This window comes from Barbus barbus, assembly GCF_936440315.1.
Source record: "Barbus barbus genome assembly, chromosome: 11".
Classification (NCBI taxonomy): domain Eukaryota; kingdom Metazoa; phylum Chordata; class Actinopteri; order Cypriniformes; family Cyprinidae; genus Barbus; species Barbus barbus.
The window spans coordinates 17,830,779-17,847,214 of NC_136739.1; the positions used below are offsets into that span (position 1 = coordinate 17,830,779).

The 16,436-nt window shown below is 41.5% G+C and overlaps 1 protein-coding gene across 1 annotated transcript in view; it reads left to right on the forward strand.

Moving 5' to 3' along the window:
- LOC306877412 (collagen alpha-3(VI) chain-like) overlaps window positions 1–16,436 on the forward strand; it is a gene marked incomplete at its 5' end in the record, with an annotated part of 72,803 nt that overhangs the window by 38,647 nt on the left and 17,720 nt on the right. Inside the window, 14 exon segments of the mRNA XM_079429188.1 lie at window positions 142–250; window positions 8,261–8,839; window positions 10,327–10,367; window positions 10,369–10,443; window positions 10,446–10,956; window positions 12,165–12,709; window positions 12,751–13,234; window positions 13,360–13,475; window positions 13,479–13,481; window positions 13,485–13,977; window positions 14,081–14,295; window positions 14,299–14,415; window positions 14,759–14,872; window positions 14,987–15,079. Coding sequence (XP_079285314.1) covers window positions 142–250; window positions 8,261–8,839; window positions 10,327–10,367; window positions 10,369–10,443; window positions 10,446–10,956; window positions 12,165–12,709; window positions 12,751–13,234; window positions 13,360–13,475; window positions 13,479–13,481; window positions 13,485–13,977; window positions 14,081–14,295; window positions 14,299–14,415; window positions 14,759–14,872; window positions 14,987–15,079 — 3,495 coding nt within the window.

The following is a 16,436-nucleotide window of genomic DNA, read 5'->3' on the forward strand; positions in this document are numbered from 1 at the left end:
AGATGCTTCATCAGAAAGTCAACACAGTTCCTAACCAGCAGGAACAGCATATCCGTGATGGTGCCGGTCCCAAGCACCAGACAGAGCACTGAGCAACAAACCTGAAATCTCACCAGCAGAAACCCTCTTGACACGTCCCAGCTGTTCTCAGAGCTGAACAGTGTGGCTACACCTGAGACAGTAGAGATCTTGAGGATTCTAAAGGAGCTCATTCAGAGGAGGCCCCGTAAAGGAGGAAAAAAAATGGACAGTACAAACTCCTTATAAGTGTGATAACTGAAATGAATGACCGCCCAAAGTGCCCACCAGCTGAACACTCACCCAGATCTCTGCTAACCAGCCACATCGCCGAGTAATGGCATCACCCAACCACTTCATCTGATGGCTGCACATCTAGGATGATCCAACACCTGTCAGCATACCGGTCACCACACAAACCCGGTACGAGGACTCCTGAGGAACCCAATTGAAAAGGAGGGAAACCAGTAAACAGCATGTTGGAAAACAAGGCGAGACTTAGAGATCTGGTGACCCTGTAGTAAATCCAACTTTTATGTCACTTTCAACTTCTTGGCAGACCCCAAGCTGATGCTCAGAAACAGAACTGAATGAATGAATGAATGATGCATTTATATAGCGCTTTATTGTGTATTGCTGTACACCCAAAGCGCTTTACAATCATGTGGGGGGGTCTCTCCTCAACCACCACCAGTGTGCAGCATCCACTTGGATGATGCGACGGCAGCCACAGCACAACGGCGCCAGTGCGCTCACCACACACCAGCTACAGGTGGAGAGGAGAGAGAGTCATAGAGCCAATCAAGTGTATGGGGATTATTAGGAGGCCATGATAGACAAGGGCCAGTAGAGGGAATTTGGCCAGGACACCGGGGTTACACCCCTACTCTTTACGAGAAGTGCCATGGGATTTTTAATGACCACAGAGAGTCAGGACCTCGGTTTAACGTCTCATCCGAAAGACGGTGCTTTTTGACAGTATAGTGTCCCTGTCACTATACCGGGGCGTTTGGACCCACACAGACTGCAGGGTGAGCACCCCCTGCTGGCCTCCCTAACACCTCTTCCAAAAGCAACCTAGTTTTCCCAGGAGGTCTCCCATCCAGGTACTGACCAGGCTCAACCCTGCTTAGCTTCAGTGAGCAACCGGTCTTGGGCTGCAGGGTGATATGGCTGTGGCTATATCTGTAACTGAACTCTTAAGGCCCAGAGGTGTGCACTGAACATGCAGCAATACATGCATACCACCTTCTCAGTGATAAAGAGCCACTGGGTCACATTGACACTTTGCTGAAATTGAGACAGCCGAAACCCCAGGCTGAAGTGCGAGAACCCCTGCCACTCCAGCCAGACAGGCCACCCAGACAGACTGTCAGGTCACCGAGGTCACGAGAAAATCTCACAGCCAGCCATGAGGACATGACCTGAAGTATCACACGCTTCAAGGCACTCACTGAGCACACACCAGACCGGCCATCACAGCAAGTGCACAAGTTCCCTATGAGACCTTGCAACCCCCTGAGAAATCCCTGTAAAGTGCCAGAACTTCCGGCCAGAGCACACCAGACGTTTACTCTGGTAAAAATGTGAGACTGTAGTACCAGAATACTCAAAAGGGGAATGGACAGCAACAGTGTGACACACAGACAGCGTGGCCAAACCCTCAACCACACACCTTCAAAGGAAATGAGGGAACCTGGCCCCACTCTGTGCCACACCCCCTTTTCTGAGAGACATCCTGCATCTGCCGACAACTGCTAGTGCCTAAGCTGCTCGTCACAAGAGGCAATGATGCAGAGCTAATGTCAACTATGTGGACTCACTCAAGACCACATTACATCATCAAACTCAAATGGCATCTGCACTCTACACCATGCCTGATTTACTCTCATCCCAAGGAGTTTCATCTGACAGCTGGATTCACCAACTACTGCCTTAGTCCTGGTCTAAACCAACAAATGGCCAGAACTAAAGGGGGGTTGCCCACTTCAGCAGAACACTGCTCCCAAAGGAGAACTAACTACTCAGATGACAAAGAAGCCCTGCTCTGAACTTCATGAACCACCCAGCGATTCTCCAGTTCAATAGAACATGGAAAGTGATCACAAAGACATGCCGCCAACCTGTAACGGCCCTCAACAGCCAAAGCAGCGGTGCAGAGGACCAACGCACTCAAAGCCACATGGTCACTGGCCTTTTAAGGATGCAATGTGGAGGCATGGTGTGTCCAGAGCAGGTGTTTGTGGGTTAACAGCAAGCGTGGAGAGCTATGGTCTCAACCAAGACCCGCCCACCCACCCATGACATGGCAGCCGTAACCAACAGGAGACCAACGTTTACTTCCATGGTACCCACCTCGCAGCCCTGGTGCTAACCTTATGACTATCCATGGATGGCATTGCCTAAAAAAAACCTCTGACTGATCTATGACACTTATTCTTGGCCACCTCCCTGACCCCTCCAACCACCCTATCACATCGGCTCAACTGGCTGCTGCTCCAGTCCTCACTCTGCTGCATGACATCAAACACATGCTGCGTGTGCTGAGCTACATTCTATAATATGTCCCTGATGACTACACTGCGCCACAGCTTGTGGTGCCACAGTGACAAAGGGGGGTCAGGTTAATGTATGCCCACAACACATCACGTGCTGGACACCACAGTACCAGAGACACTCAAGAGACACTAAAACAAGTGGCATACGGGGCTGGCATACAGCAAGATATAATATGTCAATGCATGTCAGGTTGCTGTCAATTCTGAACAGCAAATTGGAACCACAAGGCCCCACTACAACACACTCCACTTTGGGTTCGCAATCACTGAAATGACACTTAGCTGTTTCACCACATATGGGCCTATAACACCATACAGATCTGTGTCGGTCCTCACTTTCCAGTCTGCCAGCATGTCACAGACTGCAAACCCCATTGCCCAAGGAGGAGATGTGAACACCTGGCTAAGAGGCATTACACATAGTCTTACTCACAAGACCATTGAACTTTTAATATTCTGAGTAATAGTCACGATTCGGAAGAGACTTCTGACACACGACCCAACCCAGAATCACCACCACGGGGAGCTGAACAAGGCCATCAGTTCCCTAAGCTACGCTTTCACGGCCCAGCTAACCCTAAGCGACGAGCACAGCACCCATCGTCAGAAGGAGCTGACACATGCCCAAAGCCGCATAGACAAGCTGACAGTGAAAGTCCAAGATGATTTCAGGCATTAGACCACTGAGTTCCTGAGAGAGCTGTTGCACATATCACGCTGCACAGACAAGCTCGAAGTGAAAACCCAGGATAAACTCAAGGAACTAGACAGAGTGAAGCAGGAAACAAAGGAAAAAGTTGAACAGCTCCAAGAAGCCCTTGCAGTTGCTGAACATGACCAACGAGAACTAAAAGCTTCCCAGAAAGACATGAGAAGACATCTACAGTCTGCAGAACAGCGACAAGAGAAAGCCAAAACTGACCTTAAAACAAAGACTCTAAAACCAATGCTCTGAAAGACCACCTGAAAAGGAATTAGAGCCAAGAAAAGCGGAGCCCTCATTAGCATTACCACCGCTGAGCAGAACGGGGTCCCCCATACAAGAATTGGTACATGATGGAAGCAGTGAATGGGCACAAACAAAACATCACCAGCCCTCATCACAGAACTCTTCCCTTCTAGCAAAATAAGAAAGCCCCTCCATGCAGACCCTGAAGCTGCACATGAGACGACTCTTAATTGAATTTGGCGCTCTCTCCTGAAAGCGTGACGCACGCTGTGACGCAGCTGTCATCTAAGGGGGGTGTAACTTAGCGATCTGCTTTTTCTGCTTTTTTTTTTTTTTTTCTTCAACATTTTTTATATGTGTGTGTGGGGAATGTGGCCGTGTCTGCATGATTATCATCTGTATGGACGCACATCAGTGTGTTTATTACCGACTCTATGACAGCTATCATTGTGATTCAATGATCAGTTATTATTGATTATATGGCCCATCTGTTTGATTATCATCTGTATAGACGCACATCAGCGTGTGATTACTGACTGTATGACTATGTCTGCCAGTATCAGTTTATGTCTGGCAATCAGAATATATACTTCAGTATACATACTATATACAAAGCATTTTTTTTCTTTTTTTTTTTTTTTTTCCTTTTTTATTACTCAATTATTTTTGTATTTTTTAGTGCTCAAATAAATCACTTATATGATGTCTAAAATTCTGTCTATTATTCTATAATTGAAAAACTATGCAGGAATATGTATAATGACTAAAATAGTTTGTATAATTCTGCAATACATTTGGTGGTTATTTTTCCTCAAACAGGGGGGCTGGGGGGACTATAAATAGTTTCAGAAAAAATATTGCAGGAATCTCATTTTTCATGGTATCGTCTTCAAATTTGAAATATAAACTCATGAGACACGTGGCTTTCAATCCATCCCTTTTCTGGATTGCTCCAGGACTTATTTCATGTATTTGCATATGAAATAAAAAAACATTTTTCAAGGCATGTCAGTGTCTATAACTTTTTATCTTTTTGAGCATTATCAACTCTGGATGATGGATAGTAAAGCCTAGAGTGTCATCTTTCCAAAGATACCTAATTTGTTTGTGTAGCACACTTTGTCAGGAACTGTTACCATTTTAATTTAGGTATGTTATTTTTATCTGTGAGGCCCCAAATGGGGGGTGATGGCTAACAGGTTAAAGACCTTGACAAACTGGCTAAAATGTCACCCAGTTTGACCGAACGCTGCAGAAGGCCAAGATATCCAGAAGTGGAAGCTCACGTGACTGACGGAGACAGGTAACACCACCTCAGATCCACATCCAGTCCTGAGAGTCAAAGGTCTATGAACAGGTGCACGGCTGCACTTCCTCAGACCTTTGAACGGAACCACCGGAGAAGAGCGACCCAGGCGGAGGCAATGCTGAACGTGACTAAGGTTAACACCCAAGCTGAGGATCCAAAGGCTGAGGAAGATTAGAAACCACCTGTCATCTGTCCGTTGTGATCTACCTGCCATCTGACCTTCATGATCTACCTGCCATTTGACCATTAAGATCCACTGTTGTCTGAAGATGTCTCCAGGTGAACATCTTCAGCCAAAAGGGAGGATATTCTGTAGCATCTGCTTATGATCATTGATGGTCATTGGGACTTTATGTCTTAAGAGACCCCTTTTAACCTTTGGACATTTGCATATAATTCACAGACCTGGCCCCACATTGAACATTTATATGGGTGCTTAATTGCCAGTGGTTGTCCCCCCACTGTCAGATGCTAAGCAGAACTGACTATCTGTTCTCTCCATCGGACTTCAAACACATTCCAAGAGAACTAAATGACCCTCGGTACCAGGCGCTGACCAGTGGAATACCTCCATGAGTACAACACACAAACAAGACACACGCATAGAGATATTTCCTTTACTTAGACCATAATTATTCAGTTACAAAGGTATCTGGTATAGGCATGTGTTGTTTGTGTGTTTCCTTATTATATTAGCCTAGTGACCACTCATTATTTGTATTAGTAAGCTGTAAACACTAATTTTCAAGTGTATGAATGGATCTCTGGTTTAATATATGATAGATGTCTCTTTCTTGAAAACAAAATGATCTGCTATTTATTTCTCAAACAATGATGTACACTATGTGAACGTGAAATACATCATAAGATTTTTACTGTACTGTGGGAAGAATTACACCGATCGAGCAGAACATTCATAAAACATGCAAATGAGGTGTAAGTGAGACAAAGAAACACTTTCCCGCTGAAACTATGTGCCTTGCTATTGGTCAAACTGACCAAAAGTGGGGGTTACTGGATCCAGATAAAACGTCTTCCACACCCAAAAGGGATGTCTTATCTTTACCTTCGGTGCCCTAGAGACACCGTAGAAACCTCGCGACTCCCCTTTCGGGGGGAGTCCGAGCTCCTGGCAGCTTTGAGCTCAGTAATTTTGGCGATTTAACTTGGGACCAATCAACCCGTGGCGGGAATGACGAAGCTTTCACTTCTAAGAATTCATCAAGAATTAAGAAACACATTATACAGGCACCTGGACACTTTACTCAGTATCAACAAACCAGTGCAAGTAACCGCTTGTTAACTGTTTAGACACGCTTCTAGGTTTCGACCCCTTTTGATTAAGGTGATGTAATTCTTTGATGGTTCTAACAGGTTGTGTTTAGCTGATGTGCAAATCCTCTCTCTCTTGCGTGCGAGCACGTACTCTCTCTCTCTCTCTCTCTCTCTCTCTCGCCTCTCTCTCTCTCTCTCTCTCTCTCTCCCCCCCCCCCCCCCCCCCTCCATGCCTTCCTTGCATTGGCATCTATGTTTAATGTGTGTATGTTTGTGTTTAGTTCAATGTTGTATTTACCCCTGTAGTGTAGTTTAATAAACATCCATATGTATTCACACTTGGTTGTCTGTGTCTGCAGCTCACAGAACGAGGTCACTTTAACGTTCCGGTTTTGTTACATGCTAATGAGGGATGTATTAAAAAGGAAATAATTTTTCGTGACCAGAGAAATAATTTTCCTTAGAGTCAATAGACGATTGAAACTGTCCGTACTGCGGACAAACAAATCATTTTATTGTACTATTAATGCTACAGTTAATTCCTGAAGATGAATATATAATTGATAACAACCCGTTATGATAAATTATGTTCATCTCACTTTGAGCTAATTTGCTACAATGATGAGGTGAAAGGAATAGGACTGTGCACTGGAGTAAAGAATGCCACAAGAGGTTTGGTTTTTTTAAGCTTTTTATAAAGTGAAAGTACATTTTAAGTGTTCTAAACAGAGGTTTACTCTCAATTTGTATTAATTCTTAATTTTGTTTCTGACAGAATGCAAGTTGGATGTTCTTGTGTGTAAGAATTACAGAACCTCAGACACTTTGAACTTCTGAGATGGACAACACACACACAGTGCATTAACATACAGACATCTGTCTCCACATCCCACTGAGAGAAAATGCGGGAAAACGCCTCTCTGAAATATGCATCAGTTCCTTTTCATCCACTCTTCCCCTCACCCACCCTTCCTTTCACTCAACTCACACAGAATGGTCAATAGTAGAATGTAATGTTTGCATTAATGCAAGTGATATTTACAGTCATGTTTGGTATCATTTGAATTGTCTCAGGGCGACTGGTACAATGGTCTCATTCTTATAAGAAGTAAACTAAAAGGTAATACAGATCCTAAGAGTTCAGAGATATTTTGCATACTGTAGAGGGCGGATCAGCACCTAGTGGTTTTCATGCAAATTACCTTCTGTCCCAAAAGGTGCTAACTCGACTTGATTAAATTGCAAATTACAATTGTTAGTTCCTGTCTCCAGTTTGGGGGATGTTTAGTCTGGTCTGAAGTACTTAAGGAAATTTGGCAAAAGGATCAGGGCGATTTCTGTAGCCAGAAGCCCGTAGTGTGCTGTGTCAATACTCACACTATGTATTTCTGTAAAGTCAGGTTTGCATTCTTTACTCATAGATTTATCTTTGAGAATTTGATGTTTTGTATTGATATGATTTGATCTCTTTGAATTGCTGTGGAATTGAGATAATACATACAGTATTTACCTGACTGAGAATAAATTGTTACATTTGACCTTATTCTGTTTTACTCTGTAATTATTGACTCTAGTAGATTACGTTGCATCCTTGTTAAAGACATGAGCAACCGAATGAACGAGTAAATATAAAGTCAAGAGTTAACTAGAATAATCAAATATCAGAAGAATACAAATTAGAAATAGACAAGCAATCAATTTGTATTCCAAGTTAAATAAGAGGTCAGAATAAAATGGAGTCAGATTAAATAATAAAATGGAGTCAGATTAGAGTTTAACATAAATTGAAGAACTTTGCACACCGGAAAGACCGAACACGCAGGAAACCTTCATCCACCATCGGAAACCTTCTTTGGGCCGGATGGGTGGACCTTACATGTGGGTTTGATGTGATCACTACAACTTCACCAACTGTAACCGGTATGTGCATGGCAGAACTTTATAGTACACTGTGTCTCATCTTTCTACTTAAGGCCCTTCCTTTTTTCTTTTCTCTTTTTTTTTTTTTTTTACTTTTTTATTTATGAGCAGTGGGAATGTTAGGCAGAGCTTAGACTGTTAATCAGGTGGTGAACTGATATGACATTCTGAAGCTTAATAAACGTTTTCGACATTAATTGGCGTTAATGGGCTGTTTTTTCCCCGTCCTAGCTGTTTACACCACTCCCAGAAAGGACGTAGTGTTTCTTCTGGACAGTTCAGATGGCACTAGGAATTCATTCCCAGCTATGCGTGACTTTGTGCAAAGAGTAGTGGAGCAATTTCACATAGAGGCCAACAGAGACAGCAGAGATCCAGAGGCCCATTTCTATCTTAACACTTACTCAAAAAAGGAAGACATTCTTGAAACAATCAGGGGACTGAGGCACAAAGGAGGTCCTTACCTCAACACTGGAGCAGCTCTGCAGTATGTGAGGGATAACATCATCACAGTTTCTTCTGGCAGCAGACTTGTAGAAGGTGTGCCTCAGTTACTCATTCTGCTGAGTGGTGGAAGGTCATTTGATAATGTTGACACACCGGCCTCATCCCTGAAGGAGCTGGGAGTGCTTGTCTTTGGGATAGGGTCAAGAGGCTCAGACAGCAGGGAACTCCAGAGGATCTCTCATGAGCCTAGTTATGCACTCTCAGTGAGTGACTTTGCTGACCTTCCCAGTGTCCAACAGCAGCTTTTCACTAACATTAATACAGTACTTGTAGAGTGCATGCCCATCACTACTACAGTAATAGGTAAGAAATTTACAAATCAGTTTTGCTGTAGTTCCTTTTAGGTAAACTTTTTTTATATATATATTATGCTTTACCATGCTAAAACCACGAATGTTATTTAAAAGTTTGTGGCTTGTTAAGGAGAGATGTACTGTTCTCTTTTGTTCAACCAAATGAGCAAAAATGTATAGTCTTTCACTAATGGAGGGTCCAATATCGTATCTGTTGACCATAATATCATAGAAACTATGGTATGGAGCATTACACAGCCTCCTTGCAGCACCTTGACAACCACCCTGCTAATGTATGACCTTAGTGAACATATGAAAATGTGCTTCATTTAGAACACTAAATGTCCTGATACCAATGAGTATTGTATAGCAAATTTTACATGCATTTCTTTATTCATACATTTTCTTCCTTTAATATGCACAGAGGTTTGTAGTTGTCTAAATATTTCCATTATTTTTAGTGCTTTTTGAGAGATCAGATTTTATATTAAATGTGTGTAGACCAGTGTTGCTCAGTCTGTGTTGATTGATTAGATTTTTCGTTTATAATTTCTAGAATTTCTAATAGTTTTCTCTAATGTATTTATGATTCATTAAGGCAAATCAGGAGTGTGGGATGTGAATTTGTTTGGGTTTTTTCCCATTAAAAAATGTATATATATATATATATATATATATATATACATATAAATGTGTGTGTGTGTGTGTGTGTGTGTGTGTGTGTGTGTGTGTGTGTGTGTGTGTGTGTGTGTGTGCATGTGCGTGTGTGTGTGACCCTGGACCACAAAACCATTCATAAGGGTCAATTCTTAATTGAGAAAAATTGAGATTTATGCATCTTCTGAAAGCTGAATAAATAAGCTTGTTAGGATAGAACAATATTTAGCTGAGATACAACTGAATTTCTTGAATCTGAGGGTGCAACAAAAAAAAATCTAAATATTGAGAAAATCTCCTTTAAAGCTGTCTAAATTAAGTCCTTAGCAGTGCATATTACTAATCAAAAATTATGTTTTGATGTATTTACAGTAGAACATGTACATGTATCTTCATGGAACATGATCTTTACTTAATATCCTAATGATTTATGGCATAAAAGAAAAAAAGAAAAATCGATAATCTTGACCCATGCTATTTATGACTGGTTTTGTGGTCCAGGGTCACATATAAAACATATGCTACTATGGTTGCTCTCCAAGGTTACAATGTATCATGGTTGCAGTGTTTTAAGTTCAATTGAAAATGACACCTTGCACATCTGGCAATTCCAGGTGGAAACAAAATACAGAATGATGATACAAAACTTGCTGATACAATGTCTAACCGTTAGGTAGTGGAATCAAATGAAAATTAGTTATGTTCACCTATCTGAAACAAAGGGTTGTACAGTTCATGTAATGATATTCATACTGTTGTTGGTGGGTGTGTATACAGACTGGCCCTTGTCTAGTCAGCAACATTTGATATTAAATCAGATTTTTTTTTTTTTCATTTTAGTGGCGACCCAAGGACCTAAGAAGGACATCATCTTTGTGATTTGATGGCTCTGAAGGTGTTGGCAGAGAGTTCCCAATTATCCAGGACTTTGTGCGCAGAGTTGTGGAGAACCTCAATCAAAAGGTAAGTTGGTGATGAGTGAAGGTGTCCTAAAGATCCGAGTAAGCGTGGTGCAGTATGGAGATTCCCCGTATGCAGATATATACCTCAACTCACACAGGACCAAAGAAGGTGTCCTAAATGGCATTAAAGAACTCCGACAACGAGGGGGGAGACAGCGTAACCTTGGTCGGGCCATTGACGTTGTTAGTCGTGAAGTTCTGGCTTCTAGACGTGGTGGAAGGAAACAGGAGGGAGTTCCACAATTTGTTGTTGTGATTTCAGGAGGAAAAGCAACAGACAATATAAGAGCAACTGCAACTGCACTGAAAAAGTCAGGAGTCGTCCCCTTTAGCATAGGAACAAGAGACGTGAACACTCAGGAATTGCAGGTGACATCTTATGTCCCCAGATTTGCCTACACAGTTGATGACTTGCCTGGACTATATACAATTCAGGACACACTCATAACCACCCTGACAGAGCTATCTAGTGAGGACTTGGCCAAATTGCGCCCTGAATACCCTCCAGGTAACTGCAATCATTTCACATTTGGGTTTGGGTTGATGTGGTAATGCTGCTGAAAAGGCCAGCATAGACCAGAATACATTTCCATTCCCAACTTACCTTTTGATATCTGGTCCAGCAGGTGGTTAAACTTAGTTCTTAATCTTAGTTCTGTTTTAAATTTAAGTTTGTGAAATTGGTTATCCAGTATGGTCTATCACTTATTGCTTGTTGACCAAGGAAGTCTTGCTGTTGTTAACCTAGTTAAGAAGCTTGCTAGAAACACTACCATTCTATGCTGGTAACAGCATCTAAAATGCAAAATGAATATCACCAGCTATGTTGGTCTTTTCAACAGTGATAGCAAAGTGTTCATGACATACATTTTTATTATATTCCTTAAAAGTCTGTTTATAGTCACTCGTTGCACTACAGTCATAATTTAGTAATACATGGCCATTTTCCACCCATTCTCTAACCATATGAATCAAATGCTCAGTTTTGCTGCTGCTTTTTATTTAAGACTTCAATTTTCACTGTTATGATTGGCTAACATTTTTGCATAGGAAAAATGTGTCCTTATTCTTGTTGCTCTCCGAAATTGTATAAAGCCTGCTAATCAGATTAGAAATTATTAGATCAAGAAAGTGCTTTCCACTGTTGCGTGCAATATGCAATGGAATGGCTAAAAAGACAACATTAATTATGGTCAGCTTCTCCATCAGCTTGTGGTTTTAAGGCATTCTTGACACAGCAGCAAAACACAGCACTCATGGTGGGACACACTGAAACAGCCAGACCTGCTGCAATGGTCAAAGGCTCACATCAATTAAAATAGCGCAAACAGTTAAAGTTCTTAACACAGTACTCATGACAAGATGCACTAAAATAACTGGACAAAGATACCAATCTAACTCATATTTACATTTAAATTTATAAAATAGATAGGATATTAATAGAACAAGTGCTTACATCATCTCATCTAGTGTAAAGCAACTCAGAGCAGCAAAACATATTCAGTTGATAAAGTCCTTTTTTAAAACTAATTGAATATACCTGACATTTGCATAGAACTAACTGAAGAATTGAGAAAATCGGTTCAAAATTTGCACCACAGTTTGTGAATCCTGTGGTCAGACTGTCAGGTACAATTGTGTATTAATTAAGATCTATTTATTATTGTTATATTTATTTTTTATGTCCAATTTTCATCTCTTTATTTCAAAACATAGAGACTGTAATTCCAGTACCAGTACCTCGTGGAGATAAAAGGGACGTTGTTTTCCTTATTGATGGCACAACAAAGATGCGGAGTGAGTTCCCTGCCATAAGAGACATGGTTCAGCGAGTGGTGGAGAAGTTAGATGTGGGTCTAGACAATGTGAGAGTCTCAGTTGTGCAGTACAGTGATGATCCCAAACTGGAGTTTCTTCTCAATGAGCACTCCACCAAGGAGGAAATTCGCCAGGCAATACGAAGAATGAGAAGCAAAGGTGGCAATCAGCTTAACACTGGCCAAGCTCTGGAATATGTTTCAAAGAACATCTATCAAAGATCAGCCGGAAGCCGTGTAGAAGAGGGTGTGCCCCAGTTTCTCATCTTGGTAACCGGAGGAAAGTCAAATGATGATGTGTCTGGCCCTGCTAACCAACTGAAGTCATGCCGCGTTGCTCCCTTAGCAGTTGGAGCACATAATGCTGATGAAGAGGAACTAAAATTAATTTCCTTTAGTCCAGAATTAACATACACCATTAGAGACTTCCAGCAACTTCCAAGAGTGGAGCAACAGCTTTTAACCAAAGTCAGTACCATGACCAGAGATTAAATTGTGCAGCTCTTGTGCAGTATGGTGAAAGGCCTAAAGCTGAATTCTCTTTGAACTCTCATGACAACAAGCAATTTGTAATCTCTGCAATTAAGAGATTGCGCCATATGGGTGGACGCGGTGCTGATCTAGCTGAGGCAATAAAGTATGTCATTCGAAACGAACTCCAGGCATCTGCTGGGGTACGTCTAACACAGGCGTCCCAGCATTTAGTCGTGCTAACTGGTGGAAGATCAACCTCTAATGTATCTACTTATGGCCCACTTCTCAAAGACTCTCGTGTCAATTGTATAGGAATTGGTGCAGAAAATGCAGACCTAAAAGCAGACCTAAAACAGCTGGCACAGATTACTACCACTGCTGATGATGTCCTGCAGGTGGCTGCTTTCCCAAATCTTCCGAACATACAGAGCAAGTTTATAGCCAGACTTAATGGAACAATTATAGAGGAGACTCCCACTGACAATGAAGATACAGGTAGGTAGAGATTTAATGTCATTGTTATGGTAGACATACTTTACATGATGTGTATATAATAATAGGCCATAAATGTTTGTTTGTTCATTTATTTAGCCTGTTTTATTTTCTCTGATTTCCCCTAGGTCCTCGGCTCCCACAGGCCAAGGCTGCTGATATTGTGTTTTTGGTTGATGGCTCAATCAATCTTGGCAGGGACAATTTTAAAGAGGTCATGGAATTTATTCTTAATTTCTTAAATTAAGAATAAATTGACTTGTTCTTCACTGAGAGAGACAATCTTCAGATTGGTCTAGCACATTATGCTACAGATGTGACCGATGTATTCTACCTCAATACTTACAAAAATAAGGATGACATTATTAATGCCATAACTCGAGCCGAGTACAAGGGAGGTCGGGAAATTAAAACAGGCAATGCCATTCGCCATGTTCAGAAAACACACTTTGTCAAAGAAAGAGGCAGTCGGAAGGATGCGGGAATTCCACAGATCCTGATGGTTGTCACTGGTGGACGGTCAAGGGATGACAGCAAATCAGCGGCACTAGCTCTCAAAGACAGTGGTGTGCGCATCTATGCTGTTGGGGTGGGCGAGCTCAATATTTTGGGCAGTGAAGCTACTACAGTGGCCCGAGCCAGCACCTTCCAAGAGCTCTCTGAACTGAATGAGCAGATTTTGGAAACACTGGATGATGATGTGAAAGGAATAGGACTGTGCACTGGAGTAAAGAATGCCACAAGAGGTTTGGTTTTTTTACGCTTTTTATAAAGTGAAAGTACATTTTACGTTTTCTAAACAGAGGTTTACTCTCAATTTGTATTAATTCTTAATTTTGTTTCTGACAGAATGCAAGTTGAATGTTCTTGTGGGGTTTGATGTGGCTGCACAGAACATCTTTGCTGCTCAGAAAACATTAGAAACAAAGGTGGCTACAATTCTCCAACACATTACCCAGATGCAGCCCATCAGCTGCACTTCTGCCCAGGTTCCCTTAATACAAGTGGGCATGCTAGCAATGGACTCTGCCTCTGAACCTGTTCAGCTGGACTTCACCAACAGATAGACAGAGCTTATTGAGCCCTTCAAGGCCCTCCGAAACCGTGGACCTTTTGTTCTAAATGGTGCCACAATCAAAGCGTATGCTGATAGATTCAAAAGTCAGCCTTCAGATAGTGTCAAGGTACATCCTTTTCATTCAGGGCAAATTTTAACCTTAAAATCTAACCATATTGTATGTACTGGTTCTCTGTATATTTATAAACAATTGTATTTGTATTATATGATCCACTTAACTGATGGATTAGATGCCCAGTATAATATCATGAAAGAGCGAGTTGAACTGATGCGTTCAGCTAGTAAGAGTAATCGTGATTATAGATAAGAAAATGTTTGACAAATTTCATTGCTTCACACTCAAATATCGATAGGTTGTATGTTCAGTTTCTGTATTTCTCTACTCACCAAAACATTTTAATATTTTTTTTTCTTAAGGTGTCAGTGGTTTCATCCTTGTTGCACTGGAGAGAGTGCCACGATTTGAGGATGCAGTTCTCTTGGAATTTGGCCGTGGCTTTAGGTGCACACGACCTCTGCGTGTCAACCTCATGGACTTGGATTATGAACTTCTGGAAGAACTGGTGAGAACTGTCCTAATTGCTCAGTCAAATAAGATCACTAATGTATGGCCTACTACAATGACAAAGACAGCTGAATATGTTTGTCTAATATTATTTTGGTTGTCTCTTTTTAAGGATAATATTGCTGAGCGGGAATGTTGTTCTGTTCCATGCAAGTGTAATGGCCAGAGAGGGGACAGAGGAGCTGTTGGTGTTCCTGGACCAAAGGTCAAATTCATTCTTCGAGAAACAACATATTTTTTGTAATATTTCAAAAAGTGAAACTTTCATATATATTTTAGATTCATTATATGTAAAGTAAGACATTTCAAAAGTGTTTTTTTATTTTATTTTGATGATTAGAGCTTACAGCTCATGAAAATCAAAATCCAGTACCTCAAAATATTAGAATATTTCCTAAGATCAATCAAAAAAAAGGATTTTCAAAGCAGAAAAGTTCAAGTTCTTTACAGTATGTTCATTTTCGCGCTCAATACTTGGTCGGGGCTTGTTTAGCACAAACTCCAGCATCAGTGAGGTGTGGCTTGGAAGCGATCAGTCTGTGGCTCTGCTGAGGCACTATTGAGTCTTTAGCTCGTCTGTATTGTTGGATCGACTGGTTCTCATCTTTCTCTTGAAAATATACCATAGATTCCATATGGGGTTCAGGTCAGGCATGTTGGCTTGCCAATCAAGCACAGTAATGTCATGGTCAGCAAACCACTTGGAAGTGGTTTTGGCACTGTGGGCAGGTGCTAAAGTCCTGCTGGAAAAGCAAATCAGCATCTCCATAAAGCTTGTCAGCAGATGGAAGCATAAAGTGCTCCAAAATCTCCTGGTAGACGGCTGCATTGACTCTGGACTTGATAAAACACAATGGATCAACACCAGCAGACGTCACGGCACCCCAAATCATCACTGACTATGGAAACTTCAAACTGGACTTCAAGCAGCTTGGGTTCTGTGCCTCTCCAGTCTTCCTCCAAACTCCAGACATTGATTTCCAAATGAAATGCAAAATTTTTATTTATCTGAAAAGAGGACTTTGGACCACTGAGCAATAGTCCAGTTATTTTTCTCCTTAGCCCAGGTAAGATGCTTCTGACGTTGTTTCTGTTTCAGAAGTGGCTTGGTAGCCCTTTTCCTGAAGACATCTGAGCTTGGTGACTCTTGATGCACTGACTCCAGCTTCAATCCACTCCTTGTGAAACTCTCCCAAGTTTTTGAATCAGCTTTGCTTGACAGTATTCTCAAGCTTGCGGTCATCCCTGATGCTTGTGCACCTTTTACTACCCAAATTCTTCCTTGCAGTCAACTTTGCATTTAATATGCTTTGATACAGCACTCTGTGAACAGCCACTCCTTTCAGTAATGACCTTCTGTGACTTACCCTCTTTGTGGAGGGTGTCAATGATTGTCTTCTGGACCATTGCCAAGTCAGCAGTATTTCCCATTATTGTGGTTTCAAAGAACAAGAGATACCCTGAATTTATACTGTAGAGATGGTCGTTTAATGATACTCAAATATAAATATTCTAATATATTGAGATACTGGATTTTGACTTTCATGAGTTGTAAGCTCTAA